Source organism: Anguilla anguilla, chromosome 3, assembly GCF_013347855.1.
Source record: "Anguilla anguilla isolate fAngAng1 chromosome 3, fAngAng1.pri, whole genome shotgun sequence".
Lineage (NCBI taxonomy): Eukaryota > Metazoa > Chordata > Actinopteri > Anguilliformes > Anguillidae > Anguilla > Anguilla anguilla.
In genome coordinates, this window is record NC_049203.1 from 11,617,820 (window position 1) to 11,638,344 (window position 20,525).

General features: G+C 43.7%; 4 protein-coding genes across 4 annotated transcripts; all 4 read right to left on the reverse strand.

Moving 5' to 3' along the window:
* Positions 1 to 1,692: 1,692 nt before the first annotated feature.
* On the reverse strand, positions 1,693 to 5,642 carry rom1b (retinal outer segment membrane protein 1b). The gene is made up of 4 exons (XM_035408181.1): positions 5,493 to 5,642; positions 4,150 to 4,580; positions 2,965 to 3,211; positions 1,693 to 1,923 (listed from the first exon to the last, which is right to left on the reverse strand). Exons 1-4 carry the CDS (start codon positions 5,640 to 5,642, stop codon positions 1,693 to 1,695), a joined length of 1,059 nt encoding a protein of 352 aa, XP_035264072.1.
* A 1,368-nt stretch (positions 5,643 to 7,010) lies between these two features.
* LOC118223989 lies at positions 7,011 to 10,655 on the reverse strand. Its single transcript, XM_035411122.1, has 4 exons — positions 10,348 to 10,655; positions 10,093 to 10,159; positions 9,711 to 9,818; positions 7,011 to 9,566 (listed from the first exon to the last, which is right to left on the reverse strand). Exons 1-4 carry the CDS (start codon positions 10,545 to 10,547, stop codon positions 8,706 to 8,708), a joined length of 1,236 nt encoding a protein of 411 aa, XP_035267013.1. The 5' UTR covers positions 10,548 to 10,655; the 3' UTR covers positions 7,011 to 8,705.
* Positions 10,656 to 11,153: 498 nt separating this feature from the next.
* On the reverse strand, positions 11,154 to 14,370 carry LOC118222530 (filaggrin-like). Its single transcript, XM_035408183.1, has 3 exons — positions 13,824 to 14,370; positions 11,848 to 13,468; positions 11,154 to 11,186 (listed from the first exon to the last, which is right to left on the reverse strand). The coding sequence occupies exons 1-3, from the start codon at positions 13,931 to 13,933 to the stop codon at positions 11,154 to 11,156; spliced, it is 1,764 nt and encodes a 587-aa protein (XP_035264074.1). The 5' UTR covers positions 13,934 to 14,370.
* A 1,979-nt stretch (positions 14,371 to 16,349) lies between these two features.
* Positions 16,350 to 20,510, reverse strand: cdca5 (cell division cycle associated 5). The gene is made up of 6 exons (XM_035409790.1): positions 19,925 to 20,510; positions 19,620 to 19,714; positions 19,080 to 19,145; positions 18,934 to 18,975; positions 17,970 to 18,491; positions 16,350 to 17,535 (listed from the first exon to the last, which is right to left on the reverse strand). The coding sequence occupies exons 1-6, from the start codon at positions 19,983 to 19,985 to the stop codon at positions 17,455 to 17,457; spliced, it is 867 nt and encodes a 288-aa protein (XP_035265681.1). The 5' UTR covers positions 19,986 to 20,510; the 3' UTR covers positions 16,350 to 17,454.
* Positions 20,511 to 20,525: the final 15 nt, after the last annotated feature.

A 20,525-nucleotide genomic window follows, 5' to 3' on the forward strand; every position in this document is an offset into this window, starting at 1 on the left:
CATGCCCAGCAGAGGTTTGCAAGTGTGTTCTATATGAACTTTAAGAAATTTCCTAACACTTCGTAAAATTTCCAACTAGGTTGTCCATTACAAGTGAAAACACAATGCTTTATATTATACTTTTTGGTGGACTGTTGGGGGATTTTTCTTTCTCTTTTTTTGGAATACAAAGGTAAACTGTCACAAAATGTATTTCAGCTTCATTATATGAGAAGTACGTTATTTCACAGGCTAGCACCGTATGTTTGAATGTCTCACCTCCCGTTCCCCTTTTTCCTCTGGGTGTATAGCTCAACCCCTACACCACGCCGCATGCATTGTGTACACGATTGCTTTGGCAGCAGTGTAGGTATTAGCTGCCAGGATTAGCCAAGTTTGTAGGGCATTATAAAAGAGAACACTGACATCGATCATCAGTCTTCATAATCCTGTTCCTCTCACTGACGTTACAGAGAGAGAGAGAGAGAGAGAGAGAGAGAGCTGATATAAAATCCCTCATGAAAATGTAATAAAGTCAATATATATAAATCAACGTAATAAATAAAATTCAATTTTTTGGAATACACAGCATTTATTTAATTTACTCAAAACACACATCATACCACAAATATATAAATTCTCTCACTTGAGTATGTGCAATCCCTCAGTGTATTGAAAAGTTACTTAAAATGAAACAGCCTAGTCTTATGAATATGATTTTTAAAATGACAAGTACGAAAGTAGTGATAAATTTACATTTCTTATAATTTGATGTCAAATATGAACATAATAAAAATGTTTATGACTGTGATACTAAGGGGAAAATAATGAATAAATGAAGGTGTTAGAATAACTGATGAACGGAAAGCAGAATAGTGGGATAAGACCCGGAGAAAGGGGAAGAGTGCCAGCAGCCCCACAAAAAAATGGAATAAAGGAATCATTGCACTTTAAAAAAACCCAGAGCTACTCACCTCATTAAGAATTCCAAACAACCTTTTATTCAGATGGGAAAAGTCATCATACAAAATAAAAGCACGCATTAAAAAACGACAAAAGTGCCCGGACCCAATGAAGCAGTTAAACTTAAAATCTTTAATAGGTTCCTGTGTGGCAGCTCTTATGTCTCTTTCTGTCCTCTTATGGTTACACAGCAGCACATTGAGCAGATTGGTACACTACAGCCAGCATGCTAAACACAAAGGGGGTGGAGGGAAGCTGCCTGGATTTATTTCACATTTCTGCATTTTTGGAAGGATGAATCATTTTAAAATGCATTTATTTAACAGCTTTTCAAATTTGACCTGGTCAAGGAGAAGACTGTGGGTTGGATTGGATTAATCAACATCGTTTTATTGATCATGTATATCAAAATTTGAGGAGAAAGGTGTTAAAATCCTCACTCAACGGCTTTTGAGAGAACAGTAGTTTACTGCACGATGGCATGTGTTTGTGTGTGTGTGTGTGTGTGTGTGCGTGCGTACGTGTGTGTGTGTGTGTGTGTGTGTGAGTGAGTGTGTGAGTGTTCATGCCAGTATGTTTGTGAGTGTGTGTGTGCACATGCTGGTTATATGTATGTCGTCTGCAAATAGTGTGCATTCTCGTCAGTAGAAGTTTACATTACAATAAATCAGTACTAACAAAAGAGGGATGAATATATTGGAGAAGTCAACTGAATCTTGTAAGGGGATTTCCCCTCCCAGCGCCTTCCCTTTAGCTGGCGGGCGTGGCCGCCTTCTCTCCCCCCGCTGCCCCGCCCTCCGCCGCGGCCGCGTCCACCTGAGTGGGCTGGAGGAGCTTGCGCACGGTGTCCATGAACTCCTTCACCGTTTCCTTCACGCTCTTCTCCAGCAGGTACCCCTCCGTCTCGATTTCGGCGTTCTCCTGCCCCACCACCGCCTCCATGGCGGTCTGCAGGTACCGCAGGCTCACCAGCACGGTCATCTGCAGAGGATTATGGGAGCAGGGATGGCAAGGGTACGTGATTAACAGGGGCTATGTTCAAAATAAAAAAGAGCACCTGTGGTCATTTTTTTAAAAAACTCACTACCACTAAAAGGACATTTTTGCTGTCTCGCGGCAGGTGGCATACGCTTCAGCATATGCTGGTGTCTATCTGTGCATGTGCCAGGTAATTAAAGAAGGTGTAGGCGATTCAGGAAGGGCGTGATGGAAATACTTATGTGGAGAACGTTGAGTTCATAGTTTGAGGACGTAAGAGATTTGTAGAACATATAGAGGAAATTCCTGAGGATGAGATTGTGCAGTGTATGAGATTTTGAAGAGGGATAAAACAGACAAAGTGAAAAGGGGTTGGGGGGGAGGGGGGTTGATGAAATTAAAACCTGTTTGATTTATCAAGCAAAGGGTTTATCAAGCCATTCAACTGGTGGGTTACAGTTCTACATTGAGATAGATAGAATGGGAATTTAAACCAGAACAGCAGGGAAACAACCGCCCTCCCATTCCTTCAGATTGGTGTAATGAGCTCTTATTGACTGCTCTAGTTCCGTTTAACCTTGCGTCAAACCCAATGTTTTTCCTTCAACATCCCATCTCCCGCAGTGTAGTGTACCCATAATTATGCTAAGGCATTAGTTTCCTAAGGGAAGACATACCTCCCACTGTCCTACCAAAACAAGTTACAGCAACTAATTATTTTTCCCACGGGATCTCCTACCCAGGTTCTAACCAGACCCAGCACCAATTAGTTCAGTCATCTGTCAAGAGAAGGTCACAAGGTGGTGAGGCGGCATGTCCAGGTATAATGATCGCAATGTGAAGGTTGCGATGGTTGTAATGTATGATTGGAATGGTAAGACCGTAATGATGGTAATGCAATCATTATAATCAGATTGAATTGGACACATTACACTTCTAAGGAAAGCGCAATGTTAAATTGTGAAAAATGGCCACAATAAGGAACTTAAGAGCATGAGGCTGTCCAAAATAATCCCCCAATCACCAGATATCCCCGGATTGTACCTGCAGCAGGAAGACAGACAGCACCCCGGCCCCGATGGAGTTCATCAGGCCCATGTAGTAGTTGACCAGCGCCTGGCGGCAGCCGCGGCTGTACAGGTTGAGCTCCTCGGTCTGGTGCTCGTAGTTGTAGTGGGCGGAGTTGTTGGTCAGCCTGTACTGGATGCAGGGCCTGGGGGACCTGGGGTTGCAGCAGCTGAAGGGGACCCCGTCCACCAGGTAGCGCCCGTCCACATTGCTCCTGATGCGGCTGGAGGTGAATGAACGGGGAGTAAATATTTTCAGTGTCAGCGTTAACATTGTAACGTTGTTTCTGTTGCCCTTTGTACAGGCAGCTTCTTAACCCAATATTGCCCCCTTTAGTGCCATTCGTGATAAAACTATATCCCCTAAACCACATGCTTCCTAATTATACTACATTCTCTACTTCCCACTTTTGCTAATATTAACTTCTCTCTTTATGTTAATACACTTTCTGTATTAGCATGGTCTATCAGTATACTGTACTGACCTCAGTGTTAAGATGCATATTAAGAGAGCAGGGTTGCACTGTTTGACTACAGAAAATGAATTAATGAAATGATTTGATTAATTAAACGTATTTCTTAGAGCTGCCCTGCATAGAACTGAATCACAATTAGGTTTCAAATGCAATTCCTGTTGTGGTATAGGTGCTATGATTCTAGCTGTTTTCCCGTGTGTGGGTTCACTTCATTCTGGTTATGACTGTTTTATGCTAATCAAACATTTTTAAAGACCTCATTATATTCTATATGCTGCGTTGGTTTAAAAAAAAATCACACATTCAAGTGCTACTTGGGAGCAGGGTTTAATTTGCTCATTTCTCTGGCTTAATTGATTCTATTGGTTAATTAGCAGTTCAGATTTACACCTATTATGAAGGCACCAACCAACTCAGACCTAAGAAATCAAGTGATGTGAGTTTGTGTAATGAGATGCATTAACGGATGAAATTGCTGAGTAACAACAGAAGCCAGCACATCCTGCAGTCATCCACTACCAGTATTAGGGAGCCTATATAAATTGTCATTGGTATCAGAGCTCACTGTCCACAAGCACTGTGCCTCCAAGATAACCTTTATCTTGGTTCCCATTTGTCCTCCCCACCACCAAAAATGCCTTCCTCACCCCCCAAAACACTACACCCTGCTTCTAACCGACACTCACTCCTTGACTTCCTTGGACGTGAAATCCAGGTAGCGGTTGCTGATCCACTGAATCTCGAACCAGTCCCGGTAGTTGGTGTTCCCGCAGCAGCGGAAGTCCATCTGCAGGCGGTCGATGGTCTCCTTCTGGGAGCAGCGGCCAGGCGTGTCCGTGTCCTTGTAGAAGCGGATGCCGTTCTTCAGCCCGACCTTCAGGGACTCCTCCAGGTTGCCCTTCATGGCGTAGCTCATGATGACCGCCACCAGCAGGAGGAGGGTGAAGAAGACGGAGAGGACGAAGAAGGGCTGCATGAAGGACTTCCAGCGCGGGAAGCGGGCCACGTCCAGGGAGTCCTGGCAGATCTTCCCCGCAAAAAAGTTGATGCCCAGGGAGGCCAGGCCAGCCAACATCAAGGTGTTGGGCACGGCATGGATCTCTGTGTTATCCATCACCTGTGGATGGGAAACAGCGATCAGTGTTACAACCATGACCATTTCAGGCCTTATCAAGATAGCGGTTTAGGACATATCATATTTTAACTGACACCAGACGGTAGTCTTCCGACATACAAATGAATATGAATGAAAGAATCAAAGAATATATATAGTGTGCTTTGAGCAGATGGCATTCTGTAATGTATAGGGAGCTCATAACGTTTCTATAGACGTAGTACACTGCTCATAATTTAACATTCAAAATGTTCATTAAATATATTGATGTATATTGATTTTTAATCATTGGAATGAACAGATCTGGGTACACAGCCATGGGTTCAGAGCCTCCCACTATCACACCCAAATCTGCTCAGGCCATTGTAAGGACAGATTCATACCCTGGGAAGCTATTACATCAATGTAATCAGCCTAGGCTGTTTATAAATACACTCATCAAATCCAAATCTGCATCAGGCAGTTCAGTCACATTAGCTGCTATGGAGAGATTCATATTTGAATTGGGAGAGGTCTTGCAACTGACATTTCCTCCCCTCTAATGAAATTAAACAGCTCTCCTCGTTCCATGAACAACTTGATTTACGCCTTTATTGAATAGGTTGTTATTTAAAGGTCTTGGAAGCCATTTGTCTGGCTGGATATTTCCTTGAGCAAGTTGAGGTTGCACTGCACCTTGCGCAAGTGCACAGCAGCAGTGTTCAATGTTCTTTAGCCAGAGCCCCTCAGGTCTATAATACAGCTGTTTAACCTGTTGCAGGTCCCATTTTGTATTGCTGTCCCTCTGTTCTCTAAACACATTACTGCACCCATATAGGTTGCGCACAACATGTGACAGCTTCAAATGCATCGCTGACGTCGCCATTAAAAATGCCTTTACAAACACAAATTGAGTCATTGTGGCGCTGCTGGTACCTCAGCTCTCTTGTGGAGTTCGGTCTTCAGGAAGATCCCCAAGGAAAACGTGAAGGTCCCTCCAAGGACGGCCAGCCAGGACAGCAGCCAAAGAGCCTGAGCCATACGCACGCGCTTCTGGAAGGGGAACTTCACCTTCAGCAGAGCCATGGTGGTGGGGCTTCGGGACAGCGGCAAGAATGACCACGGAAGAAGTCTGACGGACCAGAATTCTGAGACAAACTGGAATCAGAAAGATTTTTTTTTTTTTTTGAAAATTAGGATAATAAATAACAAATGCAAATCGCAGATAAGATGCTGACAGTAAAACAGTATAAGATAAAAGCCTGAAAGAGCACAATGTTGAGAACCCAGGGGAAAGATGAGGGGGTGTGAGTAGGGTGAGGAAGAAAGAATAGAACAGGTTTTTGTAACAGACCACGTTGTACGTGAGCGGTTGTTGATTTCAACGTACAGGAGGGGATTTGTGGCTCTGTAGTTAGGTTGCTTCAAGAGATAGTTTCTTTTGAGAGATTGTACGAGAGGTCCGTATGATGTGAGAGTTAGAAGGTGTACAGCGAATAATAATCCAAAATTCTGGGGAATCAAGTGTATCCTCAAAATTTCTTCATTGGATAATCCAGCAGCATAGCAGTAGTAGTAGTGTTACAGTGATTTTGTTTTGGGTGGCGATCCAGTTCCAAACTTCTTATTTTCCTTCACAATATTGGTATTGCAGCAAAGCAGCCACACCCCCAACTGGCCAGACCCCCCTCAGTCCTGCGTTGGATACCCCAGTAGATTTGCGCCCATGGTGGAAGAGATGCACACTGGATTTGCCCCAGGCTCAAAGTCTGGGGCTTCTTACCTGTAATCTCCCCACCGAGAGCCACTCCGATCCTATTAATCTGCCCCCTCCAATGAGAAACCAGGGCACTGTCTGCTCAGCACACCTGCCCTACCCTGCATTGTGAAGGGGAAAGGATCTCCAAGGAGGATTCAATTAAGTGTGACAGGTAGCGAGAGCGCAGAAGATGTGGATTTATGGATGGACTGACGCAGGTGTGCCAGGCCTACGCTTAATGAAACTAATCGCAGACAGATTGTTAAGTTTAAAATCAACCAATCTACCATTCTGATTTACCTCTCCATGTGAAAAAAACAGTATGCTGAAGTCTACCTGAAGTACTTTTTATGCTTTAGCAAACTGTAAGTGTAGTTAAAATGTATATAGCCAGTATATTTGATGTATATAATTTTTCCACATGGATTTATTTGGTTATTGGGTAATCTGGTGCGGCACTGGGCCAGGGACCCAATGGCTAAATACAGTCATTAATTTAGAAAGACAAATCACACATCAGTAAGAATTATTTCACACTTGGAAAATTTAACATTATTGTTCTGCTGCAAATCAATGGCCATTTCTTGGCCATTTGACAGTTTTATGACTTGACCTTTCCATGGTATATTTGTGGTTTCAAGCATTTATATTGCAATTACAATGAATCCATGAACCATTTTGTTCAGTTGGTTTATTTGTTTTATTGAAACACAATACATCTGGGACCAGAAAGGGCATATTCACATACACAGTCTCATCTACTCTCCCAAAGCACGTACGAGAACAGGAAGCACCAACTGCAGAGATTATATCAATCGATTTAGAAAGCTTTGCGGTGTTACAGGTACAGCGGTATAATCCAGATATGTGCTAAGACCAGGGCTAGACAACAACAGTCCTTGAGAGGAACATTAACATTGCATATTGTCACTTGGGGGAAAAAAGAAAACAACGAGGCCTTGACACTTTGTAAATTATTTATATATCCTGTACAAATGCTTTGGTACATTGGCATCAAAGGTAGTAGCGCTCCAAACCATATTACAATTGGTAGCTTGACTCATCTGACTGTAAGCAGTGCCATGTATAAGTACCTATATACATACAGTATGTGGCATATTTAGTATCTAAATGATTTCTACAATTCTGGACACATAATTTAAAATAATTTTTCATTTTAAATGATTTTAGCCGTCAAACTGAGGCAACCATTAGATGATTGGTATACAGAAAGTGTAAGTAATAAAAGCAGCACAGAAATTGTGCACCGCATATCTGTCTGAGACAGGTTTGGTTAACCAAACCTTAACTTTAACCTTGGGAACATTACCTGTACTTATATTTCCTGGCAGCACACCTCCCCATCTATGCAGCCCTCTTCACATGAGTATATCTACTCATGTACTACAACTATTGTTAACTATCCCTTACCCTGAGATATCCAGAAGGCTGTGGGGTTTTCATCCCATTTGACCATTTAACCTCAGAAATGCTGGCTATTGCACTCATAAATTTTCTAAGAACAGTAAGAATTGTACAGCACCACCAATTAGTCAGTAAAATAAATCATATTTGGGAAATTATAGGTTAAACATAACAAAGACATAAAAATAAATATTTGAATAATGCATTCAACTGGAACTCTACAGTCAGTAATCAATCAAAAAATTACACAGCAATGCAGGAACAGGGGGTCAAGATAAATGGAGTAAGACAAGGCTACTTAACACATATTAACCCCAAAAGATTAAATAGGATTATTTTGTACAGAACCAACAGGTAAATCAGGCCCAGAGAATTTAGGTTTTTAGAAGGAACATGGTGTTTGGGGGACAGGTTACAGGGGAATTCTGGGAGTTTCTGAAGCTGTAGTTTCTTAGGCTTCAATTACCTTTACCCATGCTGCATTAACCTGCCATCTCTCCTGATGCTGAACATAAAATATTATTTGCATCTCGCAAGAGTTTTTTCTTAGTGTGTGGGACAAAATCTTTATCCAGCTTTCACTAATTATAAGATGACTTATCAATTTCAACAACAACAGATGGTGGTAAACTACTTCAAGAGGCATATTTAATGCTACAAAATATGTGGGGGAAAAATTCATATTCAACAACCTATGTTTGGTTAAGTAATCTCCGGGCATACAAAAGTAATCTACACACACATGTACACACACACACACACACACACACACACAGAGGTCCCTTTTGTTAATTGGAACCCATATGTACATCAACAATAAACCCATACGAACACAAAATATGGAGATTGAAAATTTGGGCACACCATTGGCCCACACCTCTACCACATTTGGGGGGAAAAGAGCGCCACTACAGTATCTGATGTGAAATAGAGGCTGCTCCTCTCTCCCTGAACACCGTCCCGCTTCACAACTGCCCTCTCTCCCCGTTTAAGGACTCTTCTTTTGACCCACTGGCCGAGCCTCTACCACTGCCCTTCCCCTCTCTCTCCTCTGGAGGTTGCAGGTGGCGCATAAAGTTGTCCAGCATCCTCTGAGCAGACTGGTAGGTCACCGCGCTGGCGTCGTTCTCCAAGCTATTTCTGCCAACGCCAACCGTCCCTTTGCTGTTCTGCAGCCTCCACTTGCAGATGATCTCATCCTCTTCGGAATCCCTTTGATCGCCGCCTGCTGGAGAAGGGAAGTTCTGCGGGCCACCCGTGGACTTCAGGGCTGCTGGGCCGGGCGTGTCTGGGCTCAAGCTCTGACGGCACTGCTGCTGTTTACCACTGTGGATGCCCTCTTCCTGGCTGACTGACAGGACGTCAATTAGAGAGCCCAGCTGGTGCGCGATTACCCCGTGGCCCCCTCCTGCTGGGGTACGGAGCGTTTCGGAGGGGGAGGTTTGCTGCGGGGTCAGCTGCAGGTGTGGTATCAGCAAGGAGGAGGGAAGACACTCTTTAGCCTCCTTTCCTCGCTCCAGTTCGCTCACTGCATCCCCACCTCCCTTCTGGTCTCCCTCCGGCCTCATTCGGTGACCTTGCTCCCGTTTCCAAGGCTGACGGGTTGCAGTCCTGCGTTGGCTTCCCTCTGACGCCTGCTGCCAGTTCTTCCCATAATCCTCTCTTTCCTGCGCCAGTGAAGGTGACTGGCCGTCCCCAGGAGCCGAGGCTCGGTCAAGGACAACATCACTGAATTGGGTGGAGACTATGGCAGGCAGCAGGGATTCAGTTACAGCCTCTTTGGTCTGGAAATGTTTATCCAGGAGTTCCTGCAGAAGGGATGGGATCTGAGGGAGAACCAGAGGCCATTATTGAATTTAGTCACCAAAACCATGCAGCAATTTCTATATCTACATTTGTAATTATATTACGTGAACTACACTTGTATTTTTATGATATTTATACTAATAAGCAAGAAGTTAGGTTCTTACATTAACAGTCTTCAGGGAGAGGATGGTGGCTTGAGCAGCAGCGAGCTCCTTGGACAGCTCTGAGATCCTCTGGGTGAGGCACTTCTGCTCCACGTCCATGCTCAAAACCTGCCGTTGTAAGAACAGCACAGTTCACAGAAACATAAAGAACATGGCACCAGCCAGGCTGAAAGCTGACACGTGGGGGCATATTTATATTATATTCATAACCATGTACAGTTGATTATTAACAATGAGGATGATGCATTGGCTCTGCATGAAAAAATGGCAACATGCATTTTGGAATTATGATAAAGGAGAAAACATATAGCTGGGCCTTAAAGTACAATGGAGAAATATAGCAAAAATTTTGGCCTGGCAATATGGAAACCCAAGGTCTCACCGTTGTCTGAAGCTTCTGCTCTAAAAGTTTATTGCTTTGCTGAGTGCTGGAAGCGCTTTCCTGGAGCCTGAGAGAGACAAGCAAGGACACACAAAAAAAAAAAATAAATAAAAAAATAAAAAAATAAAAAAACCTTGACCACCTGTGCAGGGTATAAAGCTGGATCCAATGTGCCAAATGCATAGATGAAGCATAACCATGTTACAAAAAGCCATATATGAACATCCTGTTATATATGAACACGTGAATACAGACCTATTAAAACTGTCCTTGACGCTGTTCAGCTCCTCCTGGGTCTTCTGCAGTTCTGCCTCCATGAACTCCATGCGCACCACCGTCTGCAGCAGGCTGTGACGCAGCTCTTCGTTCTGCTCCCGCAGGGACCTGGAGATGAGTGAGATAACACATCGGAGAGAGGAGAAAATGCACAACAAATCTACCACAACAAAACTCATTTTTCCACAACACTTATACTGCACGCAGACATTCTTCCTTCTTCTGCCTTGCTGTTGCGCACACAACAGCCGAGTACTATTGTCAGGACTGGATCCTGGCAGCTTACATTAAAAGCAATGGCATTGTAAACATTTATGATATTGCATGTCATAAATACTGATAAGCAGCACTTGAGCTGTATCAACCCTAGTCTGGGAATGCTAGCTTTAGCAGCTGTTGTGGTTGTAGTGAATGCAGTACAAGAAAATGCTTGCAGAGCAGTTTACATTCTAAGTATCTATTAAAATCTTTTGTGAGTCCTCCAGCTCATGCACTGTATTTATATTAAATTGTTTGTCATTGTTATCATTCCAGCATTGATTTTGAACAATAGTCATTTCTAATACAACTGGACCTACTGATGCCATGACAGCTATTTTAAAATTGATAAGAGACAAACACACACATATACACACAGTTACAGCACAATAATTGGGCTGAATATTATGGACTTATATTTTGTATTATCTACAGCTTTGCTTGGATTTTAAAGCAAACCACAATAGTACATCTGAGGAAGGTCTGAGTTATACAAGCATGTTATATTAAGACGTCATAAATTAAACTTACTGGGCTCGGTCAACATCAGTCACAGTATCCTGTCAGACAGCCAAGCGTGAGCAAGAGAGGTTGGTTATTAGACTTTAATACACATCCCTGTGAAACAGCAATTAACTCTGCAAAATCATATTGCATCTCTGTTGATACATTATTGGATTTAGAGAAAAATGTGAGACAACAAATCAATATTTCCATAATGGTTGGAAAAAATAAACAAAATGAAACAAATTATAGCCAATACGGGCTAAACATAAACAGTAACAGAATGTAATTACAAGAAGCATAACAGATTGAGGGACTCATCTAGGCCATTAGATTCCGCCCTATTTAGAGTGTGTATCCAAAAATGCCTCTCTGTGGGGCAATTTCTTAATGATATACCGGCCTCTGGATGACACAGTTACTTGCTCAATACGCCAAAATTTTAAAGAAGAAACTGACCATGTTTGTGGTCCTTGCATTAGTGTTCATTTGACTGAGAGGAAGATGTCGTAAACGTCTCCCCTCTTCATTAAACAACATAATTTGCTCTGAGCTCAGCGTACTCCAGTGTGCCTTATTTTGAGCTAGTCCCTGTGAAGCTATCTGGGTAAGGCTTCCTTCCCTATAGAAGGACACACTGCAGTTTGGTTGTAAAAATGTATAACATCACCATCAGTCCTTAGTTGGTATCGTAGCAGTTATGCTGTGAGATCTCACCTTGTCTTGCGCCGCTGCAGCCTTGTAGCATATCTGTTTGTTCTTATCGCTGTGTTCCAGACTGGTGCTGGTGGTCGAGGCAGAATCCTTATTTTGGGACGAATCTGATTCTTGTTCAGGAACCCCGGAGTGGGTCTCCCTGTGGCCGGTCTGGATTGTTTTGGGAGGACAGGGAGAATGCGGAGATGGGCTGCGGCGAGCATGGTGGCGTTGGCATTTCTCGAGATGAGGCTGGTGGTGTTTCTGGTGGTGAGGGAGGGGGTCAGGCTGGGGATGCGCGTGGGAATGGTGGCGTCTTGCTGCATGTGGGCTCAGCTCCGGGCTGGTGTTGGTGCCGTCAGTCAGGAGAAGGCTGTATCCTCCCTGGTGCTGTTTCTCCCCGCTGTGGTCCTGCCCATGCCCTGGCGGGAGACAGCGTTCCGGGCTGTTGGTGCCGGGATTGGTTTGGCCCGCTGGTGTGTGGTGCTGCTGCGAAGAACTGCCATCTACGGACTGCTGGTGGCTGTGATGACGCTTGCTAGAGTGGGAGTACTTGCTGGAGCGGGAGTGGCCACTGGAAACTGCAGAGTCAGGGGTGTCGGAGCGATCTTTCTGCTGGCTGTGCACTTGCCCTCCCACCTGCCTCTCCCCTTCTGCTCTTTGCTCTTTCCTGGGCGGTTTTCGTGAGGCCTGGCCAGGGCCTGGCAGCCCGAAGGCATGCGGGACTCCCAGAGAGCTGAGTCGCGAGGGGCTGATGACCTGCCGGGTGATCTCATTTAGGAAGGCGGAGAACTGGAGCTTCTCCCGCACAAAATTCTGCCTGACCACCTCTTTCCGTTTTTCCACACCAGCGTCCTCCAGCTTAGACTTTCCCACTCCGCCCCCTCCCCCTTTCAGTCCCCCTGCAGTCATCTCTACGTGGGTAGACAGCACCTCCAAGGACTTAGCCTTACGAAAATGACTAACCCCACTGGCTGCTCCACCCTGCCCCTGTTTGTTCTTCAGGATACCCTTGCTTGGGAGCTGGATGGAGGATGGGGCCTTTTTGGGCTTCTCTGAATCCAGAAGGACATCTGTATAGTCATTGAAAGCCAGGCTTCGTCCAAGGCTAGCTGACTTGTAGAGAGGGCTATGGTCCAGGTGCACGGGCCTAACATCCTCGGTGCTGTTTGTACGCGGAAGCTCCTCCTCACTCTTGCTTTGGCCACGGTGGAGCTTGTGCGCGCAGTCATCTCGGCAGTGGTGATGCTTTGGGTGCGTCCCCTCAAGCCCCTCCAGATGGGCTCCCTCTTCCTCATCCCAGAATCCCGGCCCCTCGGCAGGAATGCTGCCGCATGACTGGGAATACCGGGGCCCTGGCCTGCTGTCCGTGAGGAACGCCTCTTTGTCAATGCTGGCCTCGGAAGACCAGGAGGAGGATGTGGAGGTGTGGGAGCAGGATCTGGGGGAGGAGGCGACCGGGTCGAGGTTGTGCGAGTGGCTGCGCGGAGACGCATCCGAGCAGCGGCTGTGGTGCGGGGAGCCGTGGCGGTGCGTGCGATGGGGAGGGTGGTCCAGGTGTTCTGGGGTGCGGTGCCCACCAGGCCGGTGGTGAACATGGCCCCGACTCACGCTCCCATTGCTGCTCCCTGGAGTACTATAACTGGGGAATTAATTTTAAAAAATTGAATTTCAAGCACAGCAAACAAACAAAGCAAGTTCAAAAATGTTTTCTTCATCTTGCCGAAACAGAGTTCTTTGAGTGACATTTTAATGTAATTTTTTGCACTCCCATCGTACAAGAAAATGGCTTTATTGTATCATTCAGATCACATCTGCAATTACTTAAGTCATTCATAGGACTCCAAATAGTACACAATATTCAGTTTCTAAGTAACATATGGCAGTAATATTCATGGTTTGAAAATGTGATAGAATTCATCAAATCCCCAATCAAATCACCAATTTCATTACCACATAATAAAAACGTTCGTATTATTTTTATGAGAACCACCTACCCATGACCTTCGTTGTCCTGGTGGTGGTGATGGCGGTGGGAGTGGTAAGGTTCTCTGGCCTTGGTTTCTTCATGACGGGGGCTATGAACTGGGGTGAAAAACTTGTCCATAACTTGCCGCTTTCCTAATGGCAGGTTGTCGATTCCCGCTTGTGAATCCCAAAGACTACGTCGACAAGCGGGCGTAACGTAAGAGTCGCCCTCTTGGCTCTCGTACTCTGACCTGCCACCAACCGGGCTACGATCGGTGCGTGTGTCTTTTTGAGGATGCCGTGGTTTGGAAAGGGCACTTTGGCTATCCGCTGAAGCCGTTGCCTAGGGAGAGGTAAACTGCTTTTCAAAAATGCAGTCCAGTCATTATTTGACCTAAAGCTTGCAGAAAGCAGTGTCTAAATATTTGAAAGTATTTATGGCTAGTTTCTTTATTTGTTTGTTTATAATTGCTAAGGGTGTTCATAAATTTGCGTTTAAATTGTAGTGTCAAAGGATTAGGCTACTCATAAAATTATATCAATTCATAATACGTCTTTAATTCTACTTATTTATTTTCAGTAAACTGAATATTTTTGCATATCGGTATTGTAATTAAAAGTATAATTCGTTATTGTACCTGAATTTGAAACGTTGCGAAATGCTGTTTTAATATTAAAGTTAATAGGATGCTGTATATCCGAACCTTACATTGGGGTAAAACTTAAATGTAAACAATAGAAAAATAAGAATAGCCTACCTTTTTCATGGCTCACACATGTAAAAAGATTCCAGCATCTGCAGCAGCAACATTTAAAAAAGTAAGCAAATACTTAATTTGAAAGAATACCACAAATCTATGCAAGGTATTGCTTAACCATAATAATACTATATTTTGGTATTAAACAACAAATACGTTTTTTATTTTCCGTTTTCCTGCTTGAGTCACGTACATGTGCATTCATTCTGAAGACCCAGGGGAAAATATAAGACTGGGAAAAATCATTCATTTTTATCCCTAAACCCCTCCCTCGATATCCACTTGACGTAATTATGTTCCATGCGCATCTGCACCGGAGCGTGATACGTGATTGCCAATAAATTTCCTGAAAGCCCCCCCGGAAATAGCGCTGGAGCAATGTTACATTTCATCAGACGTTAATTGTTGCCTATTCGTGTATTCATGAGGATTTTGTCACATTTCAACGTTATATACATAGTTATCGTTAAAGAAAAAAACTCAATGTTTTTTTCTTTAATGTGCCATATGGCAACGATGGAAGTAACGGGATCCATTTTAAAATGTTACTCCCATCTACAACTCTAATCGACCTTTTCTGTATTCCCCCCAAGTGGTTTGTTTCTACGCAGCTGGCCTTGTTACGTCAATGTCACTGAAATAGTTATTGGAGATAGTGTCATTAAGAATGGCATTGAATTCCAATAGAGAAAATGTCTCTCAAATATACAGCACATAAGGCCTACTGAGAATGAACATTAACCTATGTTCCCTTCTCACCATTCTCACAGTATTAATATACATAATGCAATAAAGAAAAATTGTCAGCAGCATCTGATACATATTTTAAATATCCCTTTGTGGCCAACGCCAATATCACTTAGATTTTTTCCCCCTCAAACATAGTAGTACCATCTATTCTTAAAAAATAAATCAATTTCCATTGGTGTGAACTGTCATTATTCTACCCCCCAGGGCACCTTCTCTCCCAATCAAATGTCAGTTGTATAAGAGAACACTGCCCACAATCAATAACAATATAGTAAATATAATGGAAGAGTATGGAACTTGTAACTGCCTCTCAGAATAACCATGGAAGTATCCACTGTGGAGGTTGTGTGCGGTGACCGGGTTAACTCATTGTGCAATCCAAACCGTGTGATAGAAAACGTTTGTAAGGACCCCATTCATTTCATTATGCCAACGAACCAATGAAATGCATTTACATTAAAAATGTATTAACAAAGTGGAATGGAGAAAAGATTGTCCATGCGACCACAGTGCGCAAGTGGAAACTAGTTGATCCTGGAGTGTACAATGTCATTTTCAATTATGCATAGCTTGTTGGGTTTTGTATGAGGGAATCTAGGAACCTTCCAGGCAGACTTAATGCAGATTAGTTGGGTACAGGCAAGTTACAAGCCCAGATGAGCTAAATGTCCCTTTCGCGTCGTGCATTCTTCAGATCCCAAAATTCTAAACCCAGCCACAATGTTAGTTGTTCCTGATATGAAAAATGATGTCACAGAAGCAGTGCTTTGAGAATGTCAAAACGTAGAATATTGTTTTTTTGGAATAACTCACCAGTGTCCACTTTTACCACTTGCTTCCCTTGGTTTCGAATAAGGCACATTTGATTTTCAATAAATGTGTGTGAAATCAGACCATTACTTCACAGTATATTTCTTAAAGTGTGGAGGAGCGTGGCCAGACCAGAGCTGAATGAAGCAGCAAGGCATGGTAAGTTTGCTGTGCCTTTCGTAAGCCACAAAATATCTTTTTTTTAGTTTTATTTTGAGTCAGTGAAGTTGACTGTTGTAGACTGATGTTGCCATTCATTTATTGCCATGGTACTGAAAATGTAGATTCTCTACTCCACCTCTCTACTCCTATTTCCATATCATCCCAGTTGTCCCTAGGACATACAGAATATGCTAATTCAGTATGACCTACAGGTAGGATTAGAGCCAGAATGTAGTGGCCTTCTGAGGACAACACCGCAGTGTTCTGCATGACCAGAGCTGCTGTCCGCATTGGGGACGGAAGAGAAACCTGTTGTAAGTACCCCCTCTAGTGGACAAAACGGAGAACGTCCCCTGCCCTCCCAACAGGCCTAAAGACGGGAACACTTGCAGGCTTACATTACATTATACTACTGTACTAGAGTCCTTCACAGTTCACTGGAAATGCTATTGTGTTCACATATGGGTCGCACATCAGGGGGTGGCGTATATACAGAATAGCGCCTCCATTTACGCACTTTGGATGATTGGCACTTTGGGTACGTTCCATTGCTTTAGGGTTCATACTACCCATACTACCAGTAGGGTTTTGGGATTCAAATCATGCTGAAGCAGAATGTATATCCCCAGCTCAAAAAAAATATTTATAGTAAAACTTGGTAAAATGGGCTGTTATTCAATAAGCAAATGAAAGTTACAATTCTGAAAACATACAAAAAACGGATTAAAATGAAGACAGAGAAAGTCTATTCTACTATAAACAACACATTTCCTTTAGAAATTATATAACTTTATCTACAATAGGCAGCAACAAATCCCCCAGGCAACAGTTGGATATTAATATCCCACTACATTAGTTTAGATTTGAATTTCGAAACATGAATCTAAATATGTAACGTAAATGCTTGCTAGCCTCATAGTGGAACATGAATTTTCCATGGAAAAAAAACATCCATAAAACAGATTTAATTCCTGATTTATGTATGAATTAGAAAGGCTGTTTTTATTATTCCAGGATAGGATCTGTTGCAGTTCCCCAAAGTTCTTGTCAGCAATCCGTCCCTCACACCCATCTGAGATGTGTCGTCTCTGCATCCAGATGGGCTGGGTTAATGTTCGTAGAGGTCCTCATCGATCAAAACCGCGCGCAGAGCTCTCCTCCCCTTTCTCCCTTTCTCCCATCACTCCACCACCAAGTCAAAGCTCTCTGCCTCGTCAAATTCTGCATTCATTTGTGCAGCTAGAAAGTCAAACTCTGACATCTAGAAAAAATAAAAAGAAAGAGAAAGGAGATTAATTTAAAGGTCTTATTAATATTTACTATCCAACTAGCCAGTGTAATGTTAAGTCTGTCGCTGTAGCTGACAGTGAGCACTGTGGTGATTCCATGCTTTGTGTTACTTTGCTAGTTCACTGCACAGTTGCTTCAGCAGGTAGTTTTAGTCTTGCGTGACGTGATTAGTACGGTTTCCTTTTTTATAGTTCTGCTAATGAGCTGGGCATTTCCACAAAAGTGACATTTAGTTACCACATTAGTGACGTTTAGCTAAGTCATGACCTCAGTCTTTGCCCATAAAAACTGAAGGCAAAAGCACCCAATGAATGCACCGGGTACACGGTCAGGTGTTGCTCACCCGGGATTCCAGCAGAGCCATGCCCACCCCCACCTCTCCGGCCCCCCCTGCTCTCCACTCACCTTAATCTGCTGCACCTTCCTCCTCTTCCTCTTCTCCTTCACCAGCACCACCCCGGGGATGTTCACGTCACACTCTGGTGAGTCGGCCACGCTGCCGTTCCCCTCCTGCAGCGAGAAGGAGCCCCCGCACACGGACAGCGAGATTTCCGAGGGCGCCCCCGCCCCCAGCCGCGACCGCTCGGCCCTCCCGCCCGCCACCGTGGGGGTCCGGAGCTGCTCGAAGCCGAAGAAGGTTTCCCGGCGACAGGGCGGCGGGGACGACGGCGTGGGGGCCGGGGAGGCCTCGAAGGAGCGGTCCCCGGCGCTCGAACGGCTGTACGAGCGCCGCACTTTCCGAGACCACTCGAGGCTCGCGGTGTCCCGCCGCTGCTCGGGAGGGGGGTCGGCGGAAGCCAGGATTGGCGACAGAACGGCGGGTTTCGGCGGAGGGGCGGCAGCGGGCGTGGAGGTGGACACTTTCGGTTGCTCCCACTTTGGTCCTGACAGCCTATTGGCATTCTCCTTGTTGCACTCTGCAGAAACCTAGGGAAGATCAAAATGTTTTGCTCTTAAAATGTGCTTTGCTGGACACTTCCTTTTCATGTTCATCACAAAGCCTATGTATGGGAGTTTGCAGAGTAATTTGTTCCTGATAAAAGAGGAAAGTTGTCCTAACTCAGCTGATCCCAGAGAAAGGCAAAAACCCTAAAAAGAGATGCCCTTTGAACCACCAAAACTGTAAACCGGAAAGAAATAAAGGTGCATAATGAATATCACAGAAGGACAAGACGACATATTCATTTACTTGGTAATCTCCATTCCCTTCCACTGCAGTACATATCCCTGCATTACCATATACAGGGCTTTCCAAAGGTTGAAGATGGTTGAGGAATACTTGCAGTGAAGGATTTAAATGTTTAATACAAAGAGAACGTGAAGGAGGGAGAAAAGTTCAATGTGAATTTGGGCAAGAGGGCATACTTACTCTAGGACTACGGCGCACTGATTGGCCAGGAGTTCCAGCCACCTGTATGACAGAAAGAGAATACAACACAGGAAAGTCATATTACACTTCATTGGTCATAGTCTGTACCGAAAAAAAAATCTTTAAAAAAAACAGCATGGGCTGACCTGAGTCTTCCTCGGAACGATCTTCCTCACGGTAATGGAGCGCTTCACAGCAGGGACTACACTGTGCTGCCAGGATCAGGAGAGATTACAGAAAACACAAGAAAATAAACTAAAATCAAAGACTTGCAAATTCTAAATGCAGAGCATCTCAAGTCAATTCAGTCAGGATTTACATTCATTAAGGTCACTTAATTTCATTACAAGTACAAGAGTGCAGGTGTGGTCCAAATATTACCAACTCATACACCCTTGTTAATATGCTTATAATCTTTTCACAAATATAATAAACTATAAAAACCATTAAGGATTGTAGTTCTACTACGAGTACGAATAACTGACACAATTAGTTAATTAGCATATTGAGCATCAAAGGAGACATTTTCACATTACGTATATGTATGCATCAAGGGGGTCTAACGTTCCTGCATGCACGAAAACAGATAGTCTTTCAAATACCACTACCTGAAGATCTAATACTGTAACAGGGTTACACGAGGTAACATTGCCTAGTAAGCTACGTTACATAAACAGCATGCTCACCACATTCTCATTGTTGAACTCCATCACGTTTTGACTGCTGATTGTAGTAGTACACAGTCTCGGCGATCGCCTTCTTTGATGCGGGCTGTCATAATCTTGAGCAAGAAACCACAAACATTTTCATTTAGAAAACATTTTGATCGTATTTAACTACCGTTACCTCTCTCGCCACTAAGCTATATTCCAAGGCATATGTGTATAACAGTCTGCTTGACGACGAGCTAACGTTACGATCAGCAGCTAGTGACATTAGTCTAGCCAACCAAGCGAAATTAATGTCAGAATAGCTGTTAGCTAACACACACCTGAATCTTCTTTATGATTCCCTTGCTCCACCAACGATAGTCGTATAGTCCGGTTGCTCATCTTGATTCTCTTAACTTCCAAAAATCCTGCTACTCAAGGTTGGAGGTAGCTACCATGCAAAACTATGCAGAAAAACGGAGTGTTAGCTAACGCTTGCTAAAATATCTACCTAGCCATTTAGCCAAGGCAGGGAACCTGACAGGGCGCAAGTCGGACAAATAAGTCCTAACCAGAGACTGTAAAAATAGGTCCTAACACTGTTCAGTTACAAAATGTTCGGTGCATGCATCAATGTTTTCTGTTTATTATAAACCAGAAATTAGATAAACCAGAAAACGTCTATCGTGTTTCTGCGCGCCTTGCCAGATGAAAGAAAAATAGCTACTCTTTTTTTCAAATTCGCCCGCCGAGATCTGACAGGAAGTTCCGGAAGAGTTAGCCAGTTAGCTGCTATGTTATATATTTGCTTGTAAGGTAGGAGATTAAAATTCTACCTGTTATAATAATTTGTAGCCATACAATTAAAGAAATGAAAAAATGAAAAAGTATTTGGAAAAAAAATAGTGACAAAATAGCGAGCAATGCGAACCACACATTTTT